The sequence below is a fragment of the Silene latifolia genome, chromosome X (genome assembly GCF_048544455.1).
Source record: "Silene latifolia isolate original U9 population chromosome X, ASM4854445v1, whole genome shotgun sequence".
NCBI lineage: Eukaryota > Viridiplantae > Streptophyta > Magnoliopsida > Caryophyllales > Caryophyllaceae > Silene > Silene latifolia.
This window is the reverse complement of record NC_133537.1, coordinates 344,068,784-344,087,798: the sequence shown is the minus strand read 5'-3', so window position 1 is coordinate 344,087,798 and position 19,015 is coordinate 344,068,784. Positions and strand designations below refer to the sequence as shown.

At 34.4% G+C, this 19,015-nt stretch overlaps 2 protein-coding genes across 2 annotated transcripts; both read right to left on the bottom strand.

Annotated features, from left to right (window-relative positions):
- Positions 1 to 6,281: 6,281 nt before the first annotated feature.
- Positions 6,282 to 13,783, bottom strand: LOC141619721 (uncharacterized). The gene is made up of 11 exons (XM_074436742.1): positions 13,666 to 13,783; positions 12,855 to 13,065; positions 12,581 to 12,753; positions 9,834 to 10,252; positions 9,629 to 9,722; positions 9,101 to 9,432; positions 8,531 to 8,955; positions 8,363 to 8,444; positions 8,099 to 8,260; positions 7,337 to 7,425; positions 6,282 to 6,772 (listed from the first exon to the last, which is right to left on the bottom strand). The coding sequence occupies exons 2-11, from the start codon at positions 12,965 to 12,967 to the stop codon at positions 6,616 to 6,618; spliced, it is 2,046 nt and encodes a 681-aa protein (XP_074292843.1). The 5' UTR covers positions 12,968 to 13,065; positions 13,666 to 13,783; the 3' UTR covers positions 6,282 to 6,615.
- Positions 13,784 to 15,501: 1,718 nt separating this feature from the next.
- On the bottom strand, positions 15,502 to 18,892 carry LOC141621089 (cation/H(+) antiporter 14-like). Its single transcript, XM_074437800.1, has 5 exons — positions 18,671 to 18,892; positions 18,064 to 18,141; positions 17,376 to 17,472; positions 17,128 to 17,204; positions 15,502 to 16,719 (listed from the first exon to the last, which is right to left on the bottom strand). The coding sequence occupies exons 1-5, from the start codon at positions 18,890 to 18,892 to the stop codon at positions 15,502 to 15,504; spliced, it is 1,692 nt and encodes a 563-aa protein (XP_074293901.1).
- Between the last annotated feature and the right edge of the window lie 123 nt (positions 18,893 to 19,015).

Below are 19,015 nucleotides of genomic sequence, written 5' to 3'. Positions count from 1 at the left end.
CTGCATCAATTTATTACTAGATGCATTATTACTGCCAAAATTCCTGCATGAAATGACACAATATATGGAATGCGAAGGGTTATAAGATTTGAAGTAGGGATATATGGTACAACTTCCTAAACAAAAATATAATTCCTATTAATTTAAGCATCAAACCCTAAACATATTAATTAAAAAACAACTCAAACGACACATATACTAATTATAAATTCATTCCACTATCTCAATAACCAATCTATTATATCACTATCTCCACCCTAAATTCCAAACCCTAAATCTTTAAAACCTAATAAACTCCAAACTTCCTTCAATAATGAATGATACCATTCGTTTAACATGCATTATGACCGAGTAAAACAAAGTTTCATACGCCGCTTACAGGAAATCGAGAGGAAGTACATGCTCTTCCTTGAGGAAGCTCGGATCTGGCTTGGTGCAGGATATAGAGCCGCAGTGAAACACGGCTTGGTGCAGGAGTTAAAGCCGAAGATAATGCAGCTATATGAAGATATTGCATCTGCGGAACGAAACTTCCAAATAGCAAAGGAGTGGGGGAGGATGATTCTCATAGAAGAGAATGCATCCCTATATGAACATCTAAGAAATGTATTTTTAGCAACGCATTAAGTTTATGTATATATATCAATTAATTAAGTTTATGTATGTTAAATGTGGATTTGTTTTACTATCCTCTTCATCATCTTCTTTGTTTTATTTTATTTATTTTGTTTTACTAATAAACGCAGAAAAACTAAGCGAATAATTAGAGAAAGAACAATGACGGAGAAAAACACAGCAAATAAAATAATTAAAGAAAGAACAATAATGACGGAGATGACAAAACCTAAAACCATAAAGCGATAGATATATACCTGATAATTAGAGAAAGAAAGAGACGATGACAACAACAGTGACGGAGATGATAAAGCGACGATGAGAAAGAGACGATGAGAAAGAGTGTGGTTGTGTGTTTGTGTTTGTGGCTGTATGTAGCTGATCTGTGTTTGTGTGGTATATATTGTGGTATTTGGAAAGTATTGACAACGATTATTACACATAAACCCGTTGTCATTAGATAATATATTAACAACGGTTCCTTTGACAACCGTTGTTAAAAAGTATTAACAACGGGTTCTAATATAACCGTAGTAATTACTTTTCACTAATTTTTAGCCAAATTATTAACAACGGTTATAATGTATTACAAAGTAAACTGTTGTTATTAGTTTTTATATTAACAACGGTTATGTAAGTTTACCCGTTGTTAAAACTAATAACAACGGGTGACAATATACAACCGTTGTAATTAAGTTTAGTAAAATTGCGCGGAAAAACAATAATTCATTCAACAACGTCTTTTCGTAATTTTCGTGAATAAGCGTTGTTAAAGGGCCGTTGTGGTTGCCTAGTTTTGTAGTAGTGTGTGTAAATAGAGGAGAGAGATGAAACTTGCAAAAAAGAAAGAAATGAAGTCTAGTAAAAAGATAAAAGAATGTTTAAAGGAAGAAGATGAAATCCGACAAAGGAGAAAAGCGTGGGCCCACGCTAGAAATAACCCGCAACAAGTTAACAAAATACTGAGGGGACGTTTAGTATGGGGGTGTTAAGAAAGGGAAAGGGAATCAAATGCTTCTATTCCCTTTGTTATTGTTTGTTTGGACCTTTTAATCACTTGTTTACTCCTTTCTTTCCCCAAAAGGGTATCCCCATACCCTTTCCCCCTTCATTCGTCTCACCACCAACCTCCTCCTCACCATTATGACCTAAAACCACCTTGTTGAACCACCCACTACCCACATCGCCGATGAACAAGCCTACCACCGACACCGTGGCCGGCGTTGACGAGCCTCCAACCAAATAAATTAGCCTTATTCCACTTGAAGATATTTGATGGAGAATTTTTATGATAGATAAGATTATTCTACTTGTATGTGTCTTATTCTTTTAGTTATAAGGGGGATAAAAAGTTAAGATTTAGACAATATGGTTAGTATAGCTTTAAACTTAAAAAGACTTATTCGTATATAGTATATCATAATAAATGAGATAATAAAAATTAATTTAATTTTGACATACATTTTACTTTTATCAGTTATCACCATCACCAACCGACGACCACTAGTCCACCCTTGTCACTCCAGCAACCTTAACCCAGCCAATAACCACAACAAAAATACGACAACAGCGCACCACGCATCTTCACCACTACAATATGTTGAACAATTTTTTAGCCGTCGGACATCGTATATCTTCTTATATCTCCTTTGGCCCTTCCTCCAAACCCATAACCTGAATGAATATCAAATTAATTGAATCTCATAAACCCTCAAACCCAAATCTCCTTCCTCGACTCACCTTTTAAACCCCAATTCCTAATTTCCCAACTCAATTCATACATCTCTTCCTTAAACCATCCTCGATTCACATTTAAACCCTAATTTCTAAATCAAAACCCTCAATCGATTCACTTAATTTCATTCCTCTCTGTCTTTGATATTTAACATAGCAAAACCTTAATTTTTTGATTCGAATTCGTCGAAGTTAACAAGTTTTTGTCGTCTCCAAATCTCACACTCTTTAACGTGGAATCTTACGCCTCAAAGGTATATGTATGCTTGTTAATTGTAGTAAGTTTCGATTTTGTTTTTAATTTGGTCTTTTATCACTTTTACTATGATCGCCTTCTTACCCGGTGCCGTCAAAGGATGGTTAGACACTTATTGTGAAGGCGTCAAAATAAAGCCCGTTGTTACAAACCAACTCGACCTCCATCCTGCAAGTTGCACTCACCATTCCTTTGTTGTAATTGTCGAAACTACGTAAAGCCCGTTGTTACAAATCAACTCGACCTCCATCCTGCAAGTTGCACTCACCATGCCTTTGTTGTAATTGTCGAAACTACCCATAAAATACGTTGGGCTAAAAGGAAGGATATCCGTGCCAAACAAGATATAAAGATTGGCCTCCTTTGGCTACTCGGTGAGTTTCCTCCCTCGTTGACAATGCGCAACTTAATAATAGCTCTAAATGATTCGAAATGGAATGGAATGATTGTAGCAACCAATGGAACCTTTCCGTTTAAAGTGTGCTCCGATTATCTACAAATTGGTTTTGGAGCGTTTGATGAGGGACAGAATTTGGGGATTATTCTCGACTATCTAGAGAACACATGACCAGTTCTAGGTAGTTTTTATCCTAGTCCATGCTACAATCCGGGTCGGAACCGAGTTTACGTCAGGGATCAAGAAAAACAAAGAGTTGCATGTCCCGAATGTAGAAGACCTTTGACTTTGCGACATGCTGTTTATGTGTTAGGAACCGTACTAGCTTATGTTGATGCGTGTATTCTGTGTCATTAGAGTCTTGGGTATCAGATGTATATATGTTGAAACTTACGTGTCAGCAACCTAAAATTTTTTGAGTTTCTTAAGTATTGTCTTAGAGGTCTCTTATTAGAGTTTCTATTATTATCTCTACAATAGTAAATATTATTTATTTTTCTCGCATAAATAATAAACGGTATGTGTGTATGTATTTATCTTCTAACTTCATTGAAAGAAATATTGTAATCATATGTAAATAAATTACTATATGTAAAAATTAAAGCCTTATAATAATAAACCTAACTATAGATTTGACAAAATACTAATAAATCGTGGCAAAATTATAATAACACGTGGTAAATGTAAGTATATTGTGACAATATATAATAATAAAACGTAACAAAATTATACTCCTTTCCATCCAAACCAAAGGTAACACTTACCTTATTTAGAGCATCGAAACGAAACTACCCATTCCTTTTTAGTAAAAAAACATTACTAAAAACTCCTCACATACCCTTATTATTTACATACAATGCTATTGTGTTTGTGGCCCTTTTTTATTTAAAGTGCAAGTGGACTTATTATATTTCTAATACTACCTTTAGCTTTTCCATTTTTTCTTAAAACAAGTCCCCTCCAATGTTACCTTTGGTTTGGATGAAGGGAGTAGTAATTACCTTTAAATTTACATACAATCTCATTGAAAACGGCGATATCCGTCACAAGCTTGTGACGGATACCGTTTTCTCTCAAAAAATACCCATGAAAGGTGAGTGAGGAAGTACATGAGGGGTGCCCTACCTTGTCCCCTCTCCTTTTTTGTGAAATGTCTTTAGCTTGTGACGGAATTAGTCTGTCAAAAGCAAGACGCTTTGTTAAACTTATAGTCTAATAATAAATCAAATCATGTCATGATGTATATTATGTTTTGGATAAATAATTTCCTCTATTTGTAAACCTAAAGTTTAATTAAACTATATCATTATTAATGAGTATGGAAAATTACTATCAATATTTACCATTTTATGCCTCTATCTTCTGCAGTACCAAGAAAAAGAAAGTAAAAAAGCGACAAATTAACATTTAATACTGCATATACACATGCAAATATAAATAGAAGCAAAGTTATAATGAAAAGGAGTAAAAAGAACACAAACTGCCGCAACTCGCAATATTCAATTATTTGTCTGCGGTGATCACTACCATAAACAAGATTTAGGTCTGGCTTGTAGCACAGATTGGATAAAAATTAAAACGGGTCATTTTTCTGTAAATAATTCTCAACAGTCTCCAAATTCTTTTTTCCATCAATCGCCCAAAGTCAACAACTTTAAACGGGAAGGTTCCATTCATTTTAGACTTGTAATGCTATTATCAAGTCACACATAGTTAATGCCGGAGAAAAATTATCAACTAGCCAACGGTACAGATGTTAATTCGTAAGTTTTGTTTGTCATGAATGACGTTCTTTTTAACCCAAAGGAATTTTTGGACAGATTCGACAATCGAAACAAATGAATGATGAGTGCAGTTACCGGGATATGACAGAGGTCTAATTGATTTGTAACTGCGGGATTTATTTTTAATCCGTTAAAATCACCGTTTTCCGTGATTTTTTGATACTCAGACTATAATTGACAAGGTAGACGCGGTAAAAGAATACTATAAAGCATGAAATATCAAAGAATTAACAATTTAAAAGACCAAATTCAAAACAAAATAAAACTTTATCGCATTGAATTACTGTCAATTTTCATTTCTACCACCTGCTTTAATTCATAGAGCTATATCTCCATCTAATTCATCATCTTTCTAAATAATAGATCTAGTGCATAGATAATATATAGAAAAAAAATGACAGAGTTTGAATCCAAGGTGGGCAGAAGATTTCAGGGGGTCGGGATGGGGTTACAATCTGGGTATCTAACTCCCTTCCAAATCACCCAACCAAACATTATAATGGATTGAAACCATCCAAATCCATTTCAAAAGATCTAACCAAACATCCCTAAGAATAAGAGAGTTGAAATGTTTCCCTCAAAAGAGATTTCATTAACATATCAACTCTTCATGAAACTATAATTTTAATCAAACTCTAAACTATAATCTTTTAATTAAAATAAAATAAAATCGGTATAAAAAAAGTACAAAATGCTAAATCTTTCACTTGTTGCTATTATCTCGGACAATTTTTTTTTTACAAGTACTTCGATTCTTCGAATAAGGTTGCTAAGTGATTTATATCCCTAAACTCTAATTTTGTCCTTACTAATCCTTTGAGTTTCAAGTCGGATTATGATTAAACCCAATTAAATTAAAGTATTGGTATTAATTTTTCACATATAGACTTTACTCTTTCACCTGCACTATTTTTATTAACACCTATTTCAACATTTTATATATAAACTAATCCAATTGCTTCAAAAAAAAAGTTGAACAATGGATCTTAATTCACAAATTAGTATAGTAACTTACTTAATAGACAGATTTTACATTGGAAAAGAAAAAATTCGGAACTTCAGTCAATTAATCAATAAATAAATCAATTAACAAATAGAACCGATTAATAGGCGACACAATTACTTGAACCAACGCCGTTATCAACATATGAGCAATAATCATGTGAGCAACAATCATGATAATCTTTGTGAAAAATACAACATTTAATCAAGTTTTTTGTTTATGAATTCATTGTTGGTTGTGTTTTTGCTCCATGTTATAAGTTATGTGAAAAAGTAAAATACATATGCGATATTATCAAAAATTTTATAATTCAACTTAAACAAACAAAATCTTTCTTTAAAAGTCAATGTATATAAAGGAGAACTTACCTCTAAATAATTTGTTTATAACCTCATTTCTTAACCATTCATGATTTGCGGAGTTTAAGATAGTTTCTTTTATCACAGAATAGAGCGCGACTGTTACTTTTAATGATAAAACACTATTATGGTCAGCTCAAAGTCTCAAACATCAAATTTTTGAATCGGAATTTGTGAAACACGGGACACTAAAGTAGAATTAACTAAAACGTCAGAGCAACGAACAAGAAATATTTCCTTTTCAGGAAAATAATGAGCGCGGCCATCTACAAAATTGTTGCTCCTGTGTAAACACATGCACTCTCTCATCAGTCCGGAAACGAATATGGAGGTGGTCGTAGTCGTAGAGCCCCTAATCCGATCTACTGTTCTCTACGAATAGAAAGAAAGAAAAAATAGACTTCGAGGCAGCTAGGCCATAAAATGATTTATACACCTCCATTAGAGTGCGGTCTGCTAAATATGCCCTAATCCATCAGAGCTTTCCACTTGTTGGAATATTTAAGGAAAGCTAGGGCCGGGTTATCCTTAGGCGGAGCACGCACCCTGGTCGATCTTCTGACAACTGCATCTTCCTCGGCAATTTGGTTGGCCATATCTTTGGACCTCTTCTGTAACTCCTTGCTGCAATACAGCAAAACTGAGTGAGTATTGTGGGAGTTAATGTGAAACCCTCTCGGTGGAGGATCTATCTCCGTATGACATTAACCCGCTTGAGCCTAATATTAGTTAAAAACTCAGGAAGTCAATGAAACATCCGGTATTGCGCATGGCCTCGCTTGTGAGGCCATGACTAGTTAGGTATATCTTTATTTACAGCTGCCAAAAAAAAAAAAAAAAAAAAAGACTATCTCCGTTCAAATCTGTATTCCGCTTTGGGTTTCAGTGGGTATTTTCGCTCATATCATCAAGACATTAGAAAGACAGAATGGGACAATTAAATAGGAAGAGTTCCAACAAATAAGGGACAATTTTCAGGAGTGCTAAATAGGAAGAGTTCTATGATCGATAAGATCGACCAGGGTGCGTGCTCCGCCCTGAGAATTCAATGATACTGAAAAGTATCATCATGTTTACAATGTTGGCGAAGCATTTAATGGAAGTGAAGGGCAATGTCAATGTCTTAGGCGTCTTAGCCCTGAGAAATGAGAATTGAGATCGACAAATTAACGTAAACAAAGGGTGTACCTTATTTTAATATAGTGCTTATCAAGCTGCCTTTTAAGAGATCTCTCCCTCTCCCCCTTCGGATTCAAAGAACCCATCAGCGCATCTAGCTGTGGAAAACAAAGAAACTCAATTATAGAACTTGAAACAAAATCCCGAGGTAAAACAATCCATGAGCACTCCCAGCGTTATTATCTGCTAAAAGTTCATCATAACATTCGGCATTTAAACAAGCCCCAACACTAATTTAGTAGTAGAAGGCAGTGTTTGCTAGTTGCGAGAACACACCAACAATTGAGTTCTCCACAAAAACAAGTGTCTCATGTAAAAAGTAAAATTACCTAACAGAAATTAACGATTAAGGGTCACTTGTAGAAGTCAAGGATCACTCACGGTAATATTCAGGTTACAAATTAATAGGATCTTCGACAATGGTTAAATATTGACCAACAAAAACAAGGATTACTAACTAAGATGATCATTGGTCGAATTAAACGGTCATTAATAAAAGAAATTTTTGTTTTTCAATAATAAGGAAAAAAAAGTGCATGGAGAAAAACTATGCAACTTATACCATTAAATCCGTAATGGGAAAGTCTTACATTTCATACTATTTGCTCAAATATTTTGAGAGACATTGAAGAGAGAAGTTAATGAAACAGCGAGGGTAGATTTGAAACCAATTAACATAAATGGGTACATCAAAATGGGTGTTCGCTGGAAACATTTGATTCCAAAGGAGGTACACACATCTACTGAAGAGAAATTTAAAACCAAGAGTACCTCTTCCTTGGTGCTATAAAAGCCCCACTGCTTAGTGTCAGAACTCTCAATGAATATTCGCCCGTCACGTCTAAAAAACCAATATCTGTTATAGTCTCTATCTTTACCCAATGAATTTGTACGAATAACTCGTTTCTCCAATTCCTTCTCGAGAAACTCTCTCTGCAAGACAAAAAAAAAGACGTGTTATTCACATCCATATTTTGGCATTATGATATCAAAAATAAAAACCATTAACAGCAACGAGAAACTATGGAAACCCACTCTTTGATCTTTGCTTTTTTCCAGATCATCCAAAAGCTTCTTTGTTTCCTCAAGCAGTTCACTGCTTTTTGGGTCACTCTCACTATAAAATGTCGAATTAACTGTCAGTAATCACAATGTCAATATATGTATTAAAATTTGATAGTGAAAGAAGAACGCAGCACAAACCCGTTTTCTTGTGAATGATTGGAATCGGGTAAGAGTTTCTCACTATGTCCATTCTCCAATCTTTCTCCGTTGCTGGAGATGTCCTCAGGAGGACCTGAACTATCTTCCAGCACTGTGCCATTGGTTCCAGTGACAGCTTTGAGACGTGCCTTTGCCTCTCTCTTCTTCCTACCTTCTTCTAAAGCTTCACCTCTCTTTTCAGCACCAAGTGCATGCCGTTGTTCAAGATTCTCGTCTAACTTTTCCCTCACAAGATCAGTGGCAACAGTATGGTCAACCATTTCCTTCAAGATTCTCAGTTTAACAGGAGGGTCTAATAGACCATAATGCCCCCGCTTGATGGTTGCTACATGAGTTGTTAGTTCTGGAATGTCAATCATTTCTATAAAGTCACACAAATAATTCGTCCATGTAATTACGGTAATCTGAAAAAAAATGGAAATTGCATAAGTGAGATGTAAGAAAGCTCACTGTCAGCTAATGTAACTAATAAAGGAAAATGAAAGAAATCAACGGAATTGAGAACATAAAAGACTAAAAACAAGATTCAAAAAACGAAAGATCTTTGACCTTTGCCTTATGCTTCTTTTTCTCACAAATAATATAATATTCCCCCTCATCTTTTATAAGCACTCGAAGAAGAGCCGCATGGGTTTCCACAATAAGAGCAATATTGCTGTCTTTGTGACACAATGCCTTTTCCAAATCTTCAAGAGAGTATGGCCACAAGTACAGAAATCGACCGAAAGATGAACAAAAATCCCAAACCATTAAAAGGTCTCCATAACAATCCATTTGAATGGTGAAATCTCTAGAGGGGGACGGTCGATCCGTGAACACTGGATCATCAGGACCAGGCTGCACTAACAGGTCATCAATTGGATATGTGATAGACTTGGCCCCTGCATAAACAACCATAAGAAAAGAAAACAACGCTGAAACAAATCATCTATATTTCATATAGTTCACAGCACCAATTTCTGAAATAAGATGAAAAGGACATAGACATACAGCACAGAGGAAACGGACTATATACAAAAATCCTTAAAGAAGTTCAGTACCCCACAAAAGAAACATACACTAGTTACCGATGCTTACCATTCTCCCCAGAGCCATCACTGATTGGACCATCAGATTCCCCTCTTTCCAATTTACTTTTTTTGATTTTACCATTACTTACATCTTGAGTTCCCTAAAAAGAGTTCAAAATCAAGGAAACCCCCAAAACGGGTCAATATTAAGTAAAGGCAACAGCAATCGAAGACAAAGGATAACCAAATCATTACTACTCTGTAGTCTGTACCTCATTCTTCTTCCTCTTTTTGTTGCTGACTACACATCCATCGAGGAAGAACTTGTCCTTTAAATTTTCAGGAAGATCAGTTGGAATTCCATACTTCGTTGCTAAACTATTATGAATTACCCAGGGAATACTCCGATAGGTTGATTCCCTGATAAAAGATTTTAGAACCTCTCTACCAAATGGAAGTTTTTTACGAATGAGATCATCTTCACATAAGATTGTGCTTCCATTCGTTTTAGCATTGTCATCAAGCCATGCCACCTCATACCGGTTATTGCCTTCCTCCTCATCCAAAACTTTAACAATCTTACAAGGATGTACAGCACCATTCTTTTTACTCTGCAGTTCCACACCCTCAACAAGGTTTTCTTGCAGATCGGATTTGATTTTAGGAATCAACTCGCTCAATGGTAGCATGCCTGTATGAGAAAAATAGAATTTAGAAAGCATGACAGCATAAAGTTTCTCCAAAACAAGTGTTTAGTATATAAACCACAGCTTAGATTGCCTTAATAGTCAGAAGTCTCAGAACTACTGGAGAGCCCATCAAATTTAAAGATCTAATACAGTACAACATAGTGTTAATATTAACCAACCTAAGTTTAGCTCAAAATTTTGATCATTATAGTAGGCCCTCCGTTTCCAATGAGAAAAAGTGACCAAGGCCTAAGGCAAATAGAAACGGGGAAGACAACAGAGAAGCAAAAATAAGCCCATCAAATAAAACTGTGTAGAACAATAATTTAACAGACCCTGCCCCAAGAAAATATAAGCACTAAAATGACCCTAATTTCTTCATCATATATGACATGATGCAAATGTGCTGACAAGTCAACTTTAAGATGAATTTTATTATAATATACATACTAATCTGATGGTATACTATGCTTACCAGTGCAAATTGCAAACTAAATAATGACACTTCAGAGTTCAGACAAACATCAGAAAAATACACAGCAACTCTTTAATCATCTCCCTTTAACAATATATCTGCGGTTCTATTCAGGCAAATGTGCGATAAAAAGAACAAAATCAATCTAGCACTTTGCTTTCTTGCAAAAAAAAATATAGCACTTTGCTGTTCATATTGTCAATCCAATTAGAGATCTTTCCCAAGTGCAGATACCAAGATGGAGATCACTGAAATGTAATTATGTATTATCCATACTTGTTAATCTTAGTACTGAAGAGTGAAGGAGAAAGGCAATATATGGCTAAATCAACTTTGTTATTGATGTATTAGACTATTTATAATTCTAGCAAAGTAGTACTCCCTCCATTCAAGGAAATTTCATACATTTGTTCAATATATGTGAAACATAAGGAATTGCCTTGAACAGAGGGTGTAATAGGCTAATAGCTAACTGTTTTCAGTTGCAAACAAATGTCCAGACAATGCAAAATTTGCAGCAGTGTACATGATGACCCCTGAACTAAGCGCAGCTTGTAAATAAGTTTAATGAACATCTTAACCGCTCTAGTTCTTCAGCTTCTTTCATCTCAAGTTTGTTCAACAATGGTTTTGGGGTTTTGGAGGACAAGACTATGGAACTCAGTCACAAATCAGAAAGCACTGATCTCTAAACAAAATCAGCTCGTAAGAAACAATTAAATAAAACATGTCAGACTAGAAGGCCGAAAACCCGAGACTCCAATTTCAAATACGACAGTATGAAAAGGTGCTCCAGAAGACACTTTTTAATACACCAGTAAATTTACAAAATGACTCCAGTCGGCAAAAAAAAAAAAAAAAAAAAAAAAACATGCACTCTGTTTTCCAAAGCATGTTTTGGTTAAAAGGAGAGGATAATTTATGAGCTATCCTGCTTACAAATGAATTGCACAAGTGCAAGGCGCTACTAAGACAAAAGCTTCAACGTTCACACTTCACAAATCAAAACAATTCTAACTAAACTAGCCAATTTCATGATGAGGATAACAAATGGCAGAGAAGTTGGGGGCTAGATTAAGAAGTGGCAGGATAAAACTGAAACTCTGAAAGTAAATCGACAGGTTGAGAATAATTTGAACTATATAGCTGGTACTTGTAGTCAGTAACCTTTAAACGCATAGAGACTACAAATTCAAGGGTATAAGAAGCTAGAGTAGTTTTATGTTTTAAAATGCTACTCACTAACAGATCAATATGCTACCTGAAGGTTCACGCCAAAGTGAAAATTTCAGCTTAATAATCATGTGAAATGATTGATATCTATGTAGAGGAAAGAGGCTCATTCCTTGCTCACAGATCCTCCAGTTTCGGAGACACTCTCTAGGATCTTGTCATTTAAAAAATTAACCAGGTTCTGAGACATTCAGAGAGAAGAAAGTTTGAGGGAGGAAAGAGAGAAATAGATAGGGTATGAAAAAAGATGAAGTTGCCTTCAAACAAAGAGCAGAAAGGATATAATAAGAAATACACACTTTTTATGACCACTCAAAAACTTGAAAATGACCGTGATTGAAAATCATATGACAATGTTTTTCATGGTTGGGATTCTGTAGCAGCTCCATTTTCTTAATGAGGAAACTGTCTATTATGGCTCGATCACTTGGTACTATCCATGCCAGTACGCCACTATGACACTATGCCATCCTAAGCTATGATTATCTAAAAGGTTTGTATATAAGAATAAAAACATGTGCACAAGGAGAAGCAAAATCGCTGTATATACTGAACATCTAAATTAGCAGACTATAGAATTAGTACATGGATAGCACAAAAAAGAGTTCTCAGGAGCTCTTACTATATTGAATTATTCGTAAGATAGGGGCGATCAGCTCCTCAGGAAGGTTTTGAACTTTCTCTGACGCACGTTGCTCGGAGACTAAAGCCTCTTCATATGTCAAATTGCCCTTCAGAGTTACTTTACATGTCCATACTCTTTGACGATACAAATTAATGCGCTTCAAGTACGCTCTGATTAAAATTAAGGAATCCAAAATGGGAGGAGAAAACATGCAAAAGAAAAGAACTACAGACAAACTATTAATTTAGTTAATATACAAAGTCAAGGATACTGATAATCGCGGAAAATCTCCTTTGTGAACCTGATCTGAAACACAAGCTCACGAGGCTCCAAATCATTTGGAGGTTCCAACAATGAGAATGGCTTCCGTTTCAGCAATGGCATATTCAACGTGCTCAGAAAACCAACAATTTACAACTGAGCCCTTTGGAGATCCACCGATTAGAAATACTCAATGCAGGTTAATGGGAACCCTGGGACACCTTCAGAACAACGAAATTCGACAAAATTAGACTCTAATTCTACCAATACTAGAGGCAAACTGCGCGTTTCCGGCTCACACAACACCAACACAAAGCAAACCTAGGATCTAGATCAAATTAAAAAACAATGTATATGTACATGCAGTACAGAAACCCTAGATGAACCTCCAATACCTAGTTACCTACACTACCCCAAGAAAATCAACCCATAACCAGCACAAATCAAGCATTACCCATCAACAAATTACAATCACCCGCGAAAACCGACAAAACCCATCAACAATTTCATCCCCGAAAAAACACAAACCCTAAAAAAAAAAGACATATACCCAACAACAATCACCAGCCGAAAATCACAAAAACACAACACAATCACAAAATTAATCACAACTTTGAATCAAACTAACTAAACTATCATCTGGGTTCATCTCAAAAACACAAAACACAACGCAAGATTCAATCTTTATGCAAAGAAATTGAAAAAACAATACAAATGTCATATATTAACAGATTCCCGCCATAAAAAGATGAGTATAAAGTGCATTAAAAGGAGAAAAACATGGAAATAATAAGAAATAAGAAGGTAGAGAAGAGACATACAGAATGTAGGAGAGTTAAGGAGCAATGTAGAGAGGAAAAATGTGAAGGAAATAGAGAGAGAAAGAGTGAAAGAGAAGAAGGGAAGGGAGAGACTAGAGAGGGAGCAATTGTAGGGAGTTGTTTGTTTGGCGGTCAAGTATATTAAGTTGTACTAGTGTCTTTTTTTTTTTTTTTTTTTTTGTGAAATAAATATGTTTGGTGTTTTTCCATCATTCTTGGAAGAATAAAATATTGTATTTTATTATTTTTTAGATGTTGAAAATAGTGATTAGAAATGGTATTGTTCATGGGTAAATTTTTATTTTAGTTTTGTTGTTTGGTGGAGTGTTATTAAGGTTATAGGTTAAGTAATTTGAAATAGCTAAATATCTAATTTTAGGAGTTTGTGGTAAAGTGGACTTGATAAACAGTAATCAGGTTTAGTGTTGGGCGGGGCATTGCGAGTTCGAGCTAGTAACGACCATGTTGATCTGTATTCGTAGTTAGTGTCATCGAGATTGTACAGCACCAAAGATAAAAGGCAGTCAATCTTAAGTCGGAGTGGGGAAGGAGACAGAGGCCACGAGAAGGCGGCTGTTATGGAGCTTGTTAGGGATTGTGGTTAGAATGCGGTAAGAAACGTTCGGCTAGATTAAAGGCAAATAAGGTATGGTTCAGGTAAGTATTGACATGTCAACCACAGATCACGAAAATTATAAAATTTGACATCAATGGTCAAATGTCAATCATTAGAAGTACTATTTGAATTTTGCCAAATTTTTAATAACCTAAATTTTTGATGGACAATATTAAAACTATACACCCTTCTTTGTTTTAAATCGGTATTGTTGTTTTGACAACCTCAAAAAAACTAGTGATCATTAACTTTTAAATTAAAATACATTTTTGACCTTGAAATAGATACTTTCTCTTCTCTATTCATATCCAAATACACCATTTCCTTTCTACACGTTTGTCAATATATAATTTGTATCGTAAATATCTTCAATTTTACATTATAAAAGTTTCGTATTCTTACTGTACTTACAAAGCCGAATCAAATAAGATCACACATGATTATCTCCCCGCTTATGAATTGCAAGTAATACTGAAGATTCTCTTGTTTCATAAATAGTGTCAAAACAAGTGTTTAGGGTAAAATGAATTGGGCTTGGGACTTAGGATTGATTAGGGATAAGGAGTCCTGTAGAAAAAAAGGAGGCAGGCTCAAGAATGACTTTTGAGCCAAACCGGATCATTTTAAAAGGGAATTGCTTTCGAGCCAGGAAAAGGCTGATTTGGCAACGCCGGGAGCATAGTAAGTTGACTCCCCAGCAATCTTAAAGCTTTGATTGAGAAGCTTATCTTTCTCAAAAGGAGGGTATTTGTCTCTTCTTCACTCACGCAATATTGCTTGATCGGGCATTCGCCCATTATCTCCGAAGACCTATTTGAGGTCAAGGTTTCCATCATCAGATCAGACATATGAAAATGTCTCGTTTTGTCTGCTCGGTACTTTCTTAAACCACATTTTATCCTTTTACGTGTTGGTCATAGTTTTCCGCTGTTGCGGCTGGTGCTCGTTTGCTCGTGCGTGAACCAACCCAGCAAAGAAGGAAATGATGCCCTCTTGGGGCCGGGAATGGTGTATTTGGATATGTGAATGGAGGGAGTATATGATAGCTGATTTAATGAAACAAGGGTTAATAACCATTATGTTTATGCATCAATAAAACAATGTGGCAAAACTTAAAATTACCATTAAATTGCTAAAAAAAAACTACATTTATTGCTAAAAATCTATCTTCTAAAAATAACTATTTACAATCTTTTTCAAAACTCTAACAAATTCTACTCTCAAGTTGGTGAAATCTTGAAATATTGAAAGGGTTTACTATCTTGTACAATGAAATAATCATCCCTAGTTGACATACTAGACATACTGTGATTATCATCAACAGAAATTAATGAATTAGTAGAACTTTGTCTGCTAGTACAAACTAATTTCTCTTGTATTTGTTCTTGTTGTTGTTGTATAACTAATACAGAAAATTGAAAATCCCAAGTAGTAAGCATTGCACCAATTGCACCAAGTTCAGGCCATTGACTCCAATCCATAAGCCCAGTTATTGCTAACATTTTTGGGTCATGATACCGGCCCACTAACACTAAATCAACATGTTCTTCAATTGATCTAATTATTTGTATTGTTCCAACACCATCCTCTACAATTGTTTGCTTAAATATCACATTACTTTTATTTCTAGTACTTGCTAGAAAATCATTGATGATGTACTCATCAACCTCTTCATTATAGGTTTCTTCGACATCGTATGACAATGATTTAATCCGCATGACGGTTAGGTTAATACTCGAATCCTCTACCATACGTCTGCTGTATGCCAGGGTTTCATGGTCGTCATTGCCACCTAGGAATAGAACAACAATAGAATAGAACGTTGACATATTGAAACTTTTCTTGTCGATTAATACTCCTACGGAACAAGGAGCTTTCCTCATGACTCGACGATTAACATTCCGAATACTGGATCCTGCTGTTAACGTCTTGTCAAACCCGTGATTTTGGTGAAATGGGAGGATTATAACATTTATCCCTTTATCAAATGCAAGAGAACATATATCATCATGCATGCTTGAGTATGGAGAAGTTGAAGTGAAATGTTGTGTCCTCAAATTATCATTTTTTTCCTTCTCAAGCCTTTTGAAAGCACTAACTATATGACTCGAGTTAGTGTCAAGAGGATCATATGGTGCAAGTATAGCTTGCTTACTACCAACAAGTTCAAAAAGTTGAAGAACTAACACTTGTAAAGGAGTTTCTTTTCTAGGTTTTGCAACTTGAAGAAGTTGTATCATAGGTGCAACATTGTCTTCTTTATATATGCAAACTAATATCCTTATAACTCCAAGATAACCTGAATTTCCAATTGTTTGCCTTCTTGTAGACATATATTTTGATGATGGATCATATAAATACTTCACAATTGGTATTGATACTCCCGTTACTACTAGCATTATCAAGATTGCTAGACTGAATACCTCCTCCGTCAATAACTGCAATCATCGAAAATTTATTAGCTATTTCGCATGAACTATGCTGGTAAAGTCACTGAACGTGTTACTAAGAAAAAAAATGAAAAAAATTAACTAAAAGTCTTTTAAGATTGAATGTCTAAGGGACAACTGCCTCTGTTGGCCTCTCCTCGTTCCACCACTGATTCTTAATGACCAGGGTTTGAAACCCTTATGTTATGATCACTTATTAAGAGCATAACGACAATATTGTCCCACTGCTTTAACAGCTCCCGCAAACTGGGTGGTAGGGGATCAAATGTATGCAGTCTTATCCTTGTATTAGCAATGCAAAAGACAGTTTTCAAATAACCCAAGATGAAAATTACATCGAGAACTGCAAAAAACATACAAAAGAAAAATAAAGAACAATTTGATATGATTTCTTACCTTAGAATCCTTGAACATCCCATATGCAGAAAGCTCAACAACTCCTTTACAACATAACACAAGAGCAACTGAAATAGCTGTATTAAGAGAAATCTTCCCAATCACCATGCTTGACAATAAAGTACCCAAAAACTTTCCAAGATAACCCATGAAAATAATTGATCCAAAATAAAGAGATGATGTTTTTGTTAAACTGTGAAAATTTGTTCTTAATCCACTCACAGTACAAAAAATAGGTAATAATAAACCTGTACTAATAGTATCAAACTTGTCTATCAATGTCATCCCTAGCGGCGGTCCATCGGGTAATGCTAACCCGAATATAAATGCTGCTAAACCCGAACTCTGCCCAATTACATCTCCAGTAAGAGCGACAACTAATACTAAAGTTAATATTATAAAAAAATTCCCTTCATTCATTGGTTTACCCTTAGGAGTTTGTTTTGCTATATATATAACTAATGGTCTAAGGATAAAAAAAATAGTTGAATAATATGCTATTATACATAAAATTATAGTAATTGCTTCTTCACCATTTTTATTTTGTATGGATTTTGAAATTGTACTCATAAATCCTGCTATTAACCATCCACATAGGTCACAAACTATAGAAATTGATGATACTAATTTTCCTAAATCGGAATTAATCATTTTTAATTCTATAAGAACCGCAGTCATTACTATAAATGGTGAATTTGAGTTTAATGATACAAGAATTGGAATTCCTAAAATGGGATTTTTGTCAAAAAATTTACTATTAATTTTTGTTAATATGTGTAGGGTTAAAAAACTAGCACTTATGCCAGAAATAAAACTTGTAAGACCTATTATTATGACTTTTTTATCCACATTTTTAATCATTGTGGTATTTGCATTTACTCCTAAACCAAAAAGGTGAATTATTACACCAAAATACCCAAATGTTTTGAGAATTACTGTTCCTCCTGGGGGAAATAATTTATCATATACTACTGGATTTCGAGTTAAAAATGATGGACCAATAAGAATGCCAGCCTGCATTTCAAAAATATTAAAAATTTAAAATTAGTCAAAATATTCAATGAGATAAAATTTAATTCATAAATTTGTAAAATAAAGTTCAAGTGGTCATTAGGTTTTCATGTAAAATCATATTGTTTTGTTGTCAAATAACAAAATACTAATTTCGATTAATTCAGAATGGAGAAAATTGTTTACATAATCCCGTAGGTAATATAGTCTAAGTCCTAAAATTTTCAATGCATAGATATAGAAACTAAGATGACCTCTCATATAATTAAAAAATCATATTGGTTTTATTTTTAAAAAAAAAACGTGTTTTATAAATTGTTAAATTTCATATTTTTTTACGTGTGTATAATAAGTATATAAATTATTTTATGTTCTGAAGAAAACATGCATGATACTCCGTAATTATTACAAACAAAATGCATATGAAAAAGGATAATATCGAGAATCAGTATCACCCAGCCCAACACCTAACAGACCCGAAATATATCCATATCTTATTTTTATCAATTAATGAAATGAATTAGGAACTTACAAGTATTTGAGCAGTGAGCAAATTTTGTTGAAGAAGTCTCAAAAGTGCATGAGTTGCTCTTGTAATAAGGAAAATAAGAATAAAATAGATCAATATCATTGATGTGTTTTGAGAAGGGTCATGTTTATTAGAGATAACAGAGCTATCTAAATCTTTATATTGGCATACTAAAGGTGTATCTCCCACTAATCCTCTATTCCAAATTGAATTTTCTGCATTCATATTTTACTTAATAATAGTAATATTAATGATTAATGATTTTGGCTTCATCAAGAATTTTCGCAATTAAAATTGGTAATTTTTCTGCTTAAATATATGTTTTTCGAGTAGAAATTAAAATAAAAA

What these genes read in the sequence shown, in the direction of transcription:
- LOC141619721 (XM_074436742.1), bottom strand. Translation starts at nt 12,967, where the DNA reads ATGCCATTGCTGAAACGGAAGCCATTCTCATTGTTGGAACCTCCAAAT. An exon ending in CTTACGAATAATTCAATATA is followed by an intron (nt 10,253 to 12,580) that starts GTAAGAGCTCCT and finishes TTTCTCATACAG; the next exon opens with GCATGCTACCATTGAGCGAG. An exon ending in TTTATAGCACCAAGGAAGAG is followed by an intron (nt 7,426 to 8,098) that starts GTACTCTTGGTT and finishes TGTTTTCCACAG; the next exon opens with CTAGATGCGCTGATGGGTTC.
- LOC141621089 (XM_074437800.1), bottom strand. Translation starts at nt 18,892, where the DNA reads ATGAATGCAGAAAATTCAATTTGGAATAGAGGATTAGTGGGAGATACA. An exon ending in TATTTCCCCCAGGAGGAACA is followed by an intron (nt 17,473 to 18,063) that starts GTAATTCTCAAA and finishes GTAATTGGGCAG; the next exon opens with AGTTCGGGTTTAGCAGCATT. An exon ending in GGATGTTCAAGGATTCTAAG is followed by an intron (nt 16,720 to 17,127) that starts GTAAGAAATCAT and finishes CGATGATTGCAG; the next exon opens with TTATTGACGGAGGAGGTATT.